This window comes from Lutra lutra, chromosome 8 (genome assembly GCF_902655055.1).
Source record: "Lutra lutra chromosome 8, mLutLut1.2, whole genome shotgun sequence".
NCBI lineage: Eukaryota > Metazoa > Chordata > Mammalia > Carnivora > Mustelidae > Lutra > Lutra lutra.
The window spans coordinates 54,687,194-54,695,200 of record NC_062285.1 but is presented as its reverse complement, the minus strand read 5'-3'; the positions used below and the strand labels follow the sequence as shown (position 1 = coordinate 54,695,200).

Here is an 8,007-nt window from a genome sequence, read left to right as displayed (position 1 = left end):
GTAGGGAGTACTAAGGGGCAAGAGAAATGAGAAGAAGTGTCTAGGAGAGAAGGGAGAAGAGAGGAGACCAGAGTCCAGGCTGAGAGACAAAGGAGGAAGAGCCCTATGTGGAAAAGCAGCGAGCCAGAGCTGCTGCGGCTCATCATGCAAACGTGATTCCAGGCGCCTCCAAACCCTGCACTCCCCCTTTCATTTTCAGCTTGGCTTCCTCCTGGCCCCCCTCCTGCAACCGTCCTGTCAGCCTCTACCTTCTCCCCCCAGGGCAGACGAGGCAGCAGGGAGGGTGAGGGGCTTAGACTCTGCTCACCAGGAGGCGAGAAGGGGAGGAAGAAAACTGTCCCCAAAACAGAACAGAACCCAGGGGTCCATGCCTTCTTCTGAGGCTCCCCCTCATCAGCAGTGCAAAGAACTGCAGGAGTGGAATACTAATAATAGTAGCTAAATCATTAGCACTTTGCTATTTACAAAGTGTTTACAAGCCCTGAGTCTCACAACAACCCTTGTGATGTAGGCAATATTACCCCATTTGTTATTATCATTATCAAGCAAGTATATAAGGCTTACTACCCGTTAAGCACTTCACCCATGTTAACCCTTTGGTTCCTGGCAACAGCCCTATTAGCCCCATTTTACAGATGACAAGCTGAGGCCCAGATCCTATGTCCCTCCACTTTTTTTTTTTTTTCATCCAGCACAAATTTATTTAATGGAGGTGGGCAGCAGATGTTCCACTATGATTAATTAGTCCAGGGGCCTGTTAACATTATGTAGAGAAGAAGCCACCATCATTCTTTCGGGAGTAGCCTCCATTGGTGGCTGCAGTGTGAGGGGACACTATGGATCCCTGGATGCTGTGGATAGACTCCTTCTTAGGGTTGATCCAGTATCTGATGTTAGACCAGGAAGTGATGGAAGGTGGTGGAGGAGGGGGTAAAAGTTCTCCAGGGAATTGGGTCTTGATGATTCCATGGGTATCCTGGGTAGTCTCCTGGTGTAAGAGTATCTCACTTTTGTTCTTGAATGTCCCTGTGTGGTGGTTGTACAAGGCTGCTAAGCGGAAATCCAGGTCATCCTTTGGTATCTCAGGATCAAAAAAATAAACATCCCGCCTCATGGAGGTGATTGTGGGAGTTGAGCTGAGCCGACTCCAGGGTTCCTGTTGCTGAGCAAGGTGAGCTGGGTTCTTATATGGCAGTTTCTTGGAGGCCCAGAGTTTTCCCAGGTAGATCTCATCGTTATCCAACGTAGGGTGCTGGAAAGGGTCTCGGGTGAAAGGCATGGTAAAATGCGGAGTGAGAAGCTGGTGTGAGGGATGGAAAGCCCGCCCTATGTCCCTCCACTTTTGCCTCACCTTTGATCTCTCCTCTTTGCTTCACCCATTTTCTAATTCTCTCCTCTTCTATTGTCCTCCCTCAATTCCCCTCTTCCAATCATGCTTCCTCACCAAACTTCAAACTGGATTTCTGCATGCTCTCTAGGCATCCCACCACCATCAACACCCCCAACCCTGCCCTGTGACCAGCAGGACCTATTGCGACTGCATCAGATCAGCAACCCCTTTGTTTGGTGATCCACCGTAGCAACCAAAAAGAAATCACAGTGGCTGAAGTGAAATGGGACAACATCTTCAGAGATGCTGTTTTCTCCCACCCCACATTCCTGCCCAAAAGATCTGAGATGATCTACCATCTCAGACACAGATGTAACAGAACATTAAAACACCCATGAAAGAGTAAGGAGAAACAAGGGGGAGGTAAGACAATGTTCTGGGAAAGGAAACCTAAGGATGGAGACTTACGCAGGGGAACCTAAATTTAGCAGTCAGTGCCCTAACAGTGAAAATGAATGAAACAGGTTGTGGCCTAAAACCTCCTTGCCTACACCAGAAGTTCCTTCATGTGTTCATCGATCATGTATTGAGCACCTACTGGGTGCTGCACAGCAACGTTGTGATCGACACCAAGGACACAGACCTCTCTCGTCACCCTACAAGGTGGAGATTGTGCCTGAGATGTGCAGGGCACAACTGCTCTAGGAGACTCAGCTGAAGGAGCTCAAGGGCAGGGAGCAATGTAAAGGTCAGAGGTCCTGGGACCCAGGGAGAGGCAGGGCCCATAGGACACTGTCCCAGAGCTGAGAAACGGCTGAGGTGTGTCCATGACAGCACTGGGACAGGTTTCTTGCCCCCCTCCCAGCCCTCTCACCAACCCCCCACTCCTGAGTCGCCTGTTTGGGACAAAGTCCCTGCCTGCCCATCTATCTACCTATCTCTGCCTGTGCAAGAAACACATGTGAAACTTACAAGTTGGTTCTTAGGAAGGCTGACACCTGGCCTGGCCAGCGCTGGAGGTTCCTAAGCAGGAAAGCCTCCTGGCATATGGCACGGGTGACATGCCCAGGGACACCCACTCCGAGCCTTGAAACACTCTGAGGGCATGGTGAGTGGTTGATGAGACAAAAGACTTTTTAGCACATTCCTGGGTGAGGGGGCGGAGGTTGTCCAAGCGTTCACCACCATGGACCAGCCACGCTGTTACCTCCTCAGCTGCCATGAAAACTGACCTTATCTTTCCCACCTTCTCCCTTTCCTGAAACAGTTTGTCCTCACCAGGGGCTCCTGCTTAAAAGAACTGGAGTTAAGGGAGAAGTTCAGAAAACTTCCCACATCGCAAAATTAGCTTGTCCCCACAATGAGGGAGGAAGGGACCACCCCTAGCTCTTCCCAAACCCAGGCACCACCCTCTCACCTTCAAAGCCTGACTGAGCCTCCAGCGAGTGCAGACAGACTAACATGACAACACATAGAGTTGGGTCCCTCCCAGGTAGGTCAGGGGAACCAACAGGAGGAAAAGCTTTCCAGGAAGCATATCTTTCAATACACACATCTCATGGCTCCCTAATGCATAGAGATTAAATCTGCAGTCACACTAAAGTACTGATTCTTCAGATGGGCATTTAAAGTCAATTAAACCCCTTGGTGCAGACCTAGAAGAGGCCCTACAGCTTCCCCTTCCCCTGTCACTCACCCTCTCCCTGCTGCTGGTCCCCATATGGCTCAAGGAACCTGTCCTGAACCTACGTGCTTCCAGCCCATTTGGCCTGGATTGCCCTCTCCACCAGTTCCTGGGGCCCCCAGATGCTCATCAAAGCTCTCCCCCATCTTCCTCCAAGACCAAATTCAAATTAGCTTCTCTTGCTCACGCAAGTTGTCTTCCTCTCCACTAGCTGGGCCTCCCAGCTCTGGTTCACTGGTGGGCCTGGTGCTGAGAGGCAGTCTGGGTAATGGTTTGTGGAATTGAACAAAAACTCCAAGCCTGTTCTCTGCCCAGCTTTCTTTTCCGTGAATCATGGAGTTCTCAGAAGTAGAAAGAAAGGCAGGGACATGGGGTGGCAGCTGTCTCCAGAGCCCCATTCCCCCAAGTCAGGGCTGGGGCCCCCAGGAGACAGAGGCTGTGCGGGAGATGCTACAGAGCCCCTGGGCTTCTGGAGGCTGTTGGGATGCAGGCTTCTGAGAGCTTTGGGGGCCATTAAACCAGTGGCGGTGGCCTTCCTTTTTCCTTTGGCTCCTCTTTCACTATCTCTGTCTTTCCCAATCTTCATCATTCTCTTTTTCAGTTTTAGATGGGATGCTCCTTCCATCTGAGAGACACCTCCCCTTAGAGCCTTGTTACTCAAAATGTGATCTGAGAATCAGCAGCATCAGCATCCCTGGAAACGTGCTAGAAATCAAACTTCCAGACCCCAGCCTAGATCTGATCAATCCAATTCTCCAGCTTAACAAGATCCCCAGATGGTTCGTGCACACATTAAAGTTTGAAAGCACTAGTTTGAAACACCAGAAAGGCCAGGCCAGGGACCCAACAGGGAAGCTGAATGCTTAAGACATCTATTCAGTCATTCCTTTTTCCTTTCAGTAAATATTTAATAGCACCCACTGGGTGCGAAGTGCTGTGCTAGGCACTGGGGATAAAATGGGGAGTGATTCAGACCCAGGTGCCCAGGCTGGAGAGGATGAGATCAGTGTTTCCCCATCTGGTTGCTCCAGCCCAGATGGAGTGGGAGGGAGGCCTGGGTCAGGAACAAGGGTGCCTTCAACAGGAGAATCTCTCAAGAGCCCGACGTTCCTGGGGGAGGCTTCTCATCCTCCAATGCAAAGAAAGAGTCAGTTGGTGAGACAGAAGGGAAGGTGCTATGAGAATGAGGGAGAATGCTGAGTAGAAAGAAAGAGAGAAGATGGAAATGAGGAAAAGTGGGTCTCAGACAAATCCCTTGAATGCTCCCAGCCACTCAGAGACACCCGCCATCTTACTTCTCAACCTCTCCATTGAGTGCCCCTCTAGGAGAGTACGACACCCCCATCCCCACTGCAGGCGAATGGTCTCCCACAAAGGGGTCCTCAGGGCTCTCATGAAGGGGGAAGACAGCCCCAGCCCCTCTAGCACCCTTTACCCCAGGAGCCGAGAGGGGCGAGGTGAGGTCACACACTGAGCAGGTGGACTGGTTTGAAGGGCACAAGACTAATAAGAAGCACACAGACTTAGGAGATGGGGTGGGGGCTTCAAGGGAGAGATGGCTGTGTGGAGAATGTGCAGGAGGCCTGTCAGGGACCTGTTTCAGTCAGCAGTGCACATGGGACAAAGAGTGTCCCGCTAGGACTGTTCAAGTGGAGATTGGGAGATGTGGTCAGATGTGGGATATACTTGGTGATAAGGCTGAAAGAACTTGCATACAGACTAAGTATGAGAGATGAGGGAAAGAGAGCTAAAGATGCCTGACCCTTAGGTGTGGGGCCTGAGCTACGGAGTGGTAGGGTAATCCATGGTGATCTGGGGATACTTCTAGAAGAAAGTGTTGGAGCAGGGTTGGAGGGAAGGAAAGACCTAGGGCATAGAGTGGGGGAAGAAGAGAGTCCATGCTGGAGAGTCAAAAGGAATGAAAGTGAAGAGATGGGCAAAGAATGGGAAAATTAGGGGACCTTAGTTCAAGCTCCTGAGGGAAAAACTTCCATCATCTGTTTCTCCTGGGGCCCTAAAAGTCCTCCATTGCTGTTCTGCATAGCAGAATTGGGCCCTCAGTAAACATTAGTTGAGTAAACACGTTGCTGAGATGTGGTCCAAAAGGCAGCATAGGGAGGTATAGAGAGTGCTCAGCTATGTCTCAGGAGCCCTGGCCACCTACTGACACAGGGACCTTAGATGAGACACTGTCCTCAGGGCCTCAGTTTCCCTACTGGCAAACCAGTAAAGGCAAACCAAGATCAAGTCCTTTCTCAACCCAATTCTTTTTCCCTAGCTCTGAGATCAGAATGCTGAGCTTCGGCAGCTCTCATCAGTCCCTGAGCAGGGGTGGGCTGAGGTGGCCGGTCTGGCTGGTGTGTGGAGTTTGGAGGGGAATAAAATCGACACCCAGCGAGTGAGTTGGGACTACCTAGATACAGGCCAATGACAGGCTGCCCACCCCACCCCATCCCCAAATCTTTCTTACTGTGATATCTCAGCATTTGGGGTGAATTTTTGTTTTGCTTTTATTTTGCAACTCCACAACTTCTAAATATTGAAATGCTTGGACTTAGTCATTGAATGTCCTCTATTTCCTAACTGTGTTCACTCCTCAGGGCATCTCCTTCATTGTCACTGATGACTCCCAAGTTTGCGTCTCCAGCCTGACTCACTTCCCTATTGAACTCCAGCCCTGGGTATCCATCTGCCCACCAGAGACCTCAGCTCGGGATGCTTAACAGGCAGCTCAAACCTATCACAGCCCACATGGACCCCCTCCCAAAGCCAGCACCTCCTGAGGTTGTCTCCATGTCAGTTCATGGTGGTGACTCCGTGCTTTTAGTCACTCAGGCCAGATCCCCGGTCTCACCCTGACTCCATTCTCTCTCTCACACACCCCATCTGGCCCATCAGCAAATTCCTTGGCTCTCTCTGCAAAGTATAACCAGATTGTGACTCCCTTGTCCCTACATGGTCTGGCTCCCCTTAGCTCTCAGACCCATCACCTAGTCTCTTCTCTTACTCCTTCTCCTCTGCGGCATCAGCCTCACTGCTGTTCCTCCAGCATACCACATGTGCTCTCGTCAGGGCCTTTGCCATTGCTGCTCCCTTTGTCAGGAATCCTCTTCTCCCAGAAATCTGCATGGGCACATAGCATCTAGAAAATGGCAGGCTCCATATACTGAGAGACCAGAGCAGGGACGAGAAAAGAGAGCAGAGAGGAAGAGGAGACAACCCAGTCTGGTGCCGCCCAATAAACAAAATGGAGGGTCGTGCTTGCTCTGTCTTCCTCCTTAGAGGGCAACAGCCCCTCTCTGGTTCCTCAGGAAGGACCCCACTCTCCGGCTGACCCTCAGAAGGGCAGAAAACTTTGATAACATCACCTTTTTCTGGTACTCTGTGGACCTCCGGACGCCAAATGTGGCAGTCCTCTCTGCCCCACCCGTAATGGATGTAGGGAAGAAGGGATCTCTTCTGGTCATTCACTCGTGACTCCCTATTTCCACCACCATCCAGTAGGTCCTGGGCCCATCAAGCCCACCCCACCTCCCACTTCTTATCCTACGCTTCCTTCTCCTCATCTGCCCCTTCTTGCTGCTCCCAGTCACCAACCCCCCATTAAGCACCCATGTGGAAGTAGGCTGAGGGGTGGAGACTGGACTGGGGAGGCCACAGGGCCCAGCCACAGGCCCCTTGAGTCGAGGGGAGGGCAAGTGAGCTGGAGAGGATGGCTGTGCGAGTGGGAGGGTGCAGAGGCCACAGGGGCAAGGAAACTGAAGCTGTGAGAGGGCACCGGCCAGGAAGAAGGGGTCACAGTCCGAGGTAGAAATATGGGAGAGAAGCAAAAGGTGACAGAAGGCAGGAGCCAGAGACACGAGGTGCAGCGGGGAGTCAGACACCCAGAGTGAGAGACAGACTGCGGGCGAGGCCGAGGGGGAGTCCGAGACAGCCCGACGGGGCGAGAGCCGGGAGCCAGGGGCGGCCAGCGAGGGAGGGACGGAGGGCGGACGGGCGGGCGGCCCCGAGCAGCCAGACAAAGAGAGGCGCGGCGAGCCGAGGCAAGCGGCGCAGGGGAGCGGCGCGCGCGGACAGAGCAGAAGGCCGCGGAGCCGGCTCGGGGGGCGGGGTGGGGGGAGGGGACGGGAGCGGAGGCGGCGGCGCGGGCGCGGGGGGCGGGGGGGAGCGGAGGCGGCGGCGCGGGCGCGGGCGGGCGCAGCGGGGCGGGGCGGGCGCCGGGAGCCGGCTCGTAAAAGCCGCGCGGAGCGGGGAAATTGCCGCCAGAATCGCTGAGCTCCACAAAACGCCGCCCGCACGGCCTGCCGCCGCGCCCGCTCCAATCTCCAGCCTCATCGCCGCGCGGGCTGGTTATGCATTTAAATGTTATTTAATTGGATTGCGGAGGAGCTGGGGGCCAGAGCGGCCCCCCGCCCCCGCCCCGCACGCTCCGCACGCCCCGGCTGCTCGCCTCCTCCGCAAATCTGTTTTCCGAGTCACAGATTGCAGCGCACCCCCTCCCCACACCGCCCCCGCCCCCCCACCCCCGCCCCGACGGCTCCCCTTCGCGTCTGGGCTCCCTCTCCCGTCCCCCGCCCCGCCACAAACGAAGCCAGAGGACACTCAGAAAGACACAAGTCCCTTGAAGAGGCACGGAAGCACAGACACACAAAGACATGACAGCAGCAAAAACGGGTCACACCAAATGACACAAGTGTCCCTCTGGAAGGTTAAAAAATGCCAAGACAAAAAAGACCCCATGGATCACAAAAGTACACAAATGTACAGAATACACTGGAAACCCACACTCCAGAGGGAACACATCACCCTACCCCTTGGAACTGTAAGTAACACAGGAACAAGACAAGTGCTGAGTAACCTCCCAGGGTGACACACAACTCTCCTCAAAGAGGGGTAAGGCCCTCCTCAAACACACATTCACTCTCTTAGTACACCCCTAATCGCTTGACTCTGTGTCTTTCCAGGGATGGAAGGCAAACCCTTCCTCCAGAGA

General features: G+C 53.6%; 1 protein-coding gene across 1 annotated transcript; it reads right to left on the bottom strand.

The window, feature by feature from the left end:
* Window positions 1-694: 694 nt before the first annotated feature.
* LOC125106623 (protein CFAP276-like) lies at window positions 695-1,279 on the bottom strand. Its single transcript, XM_047740944.1, has one exon. The coding sequence runs from the start codon at window positions 1,277-1,279 to the stop codon at window positions 764-766; it is 516 nt and encodes a 171-aa protein (XP_047596900.1). The 3' UTR covers window positions 695-763.
* Window positions 1,280-8,007: the final 6,728 nt, after the last annotated feature.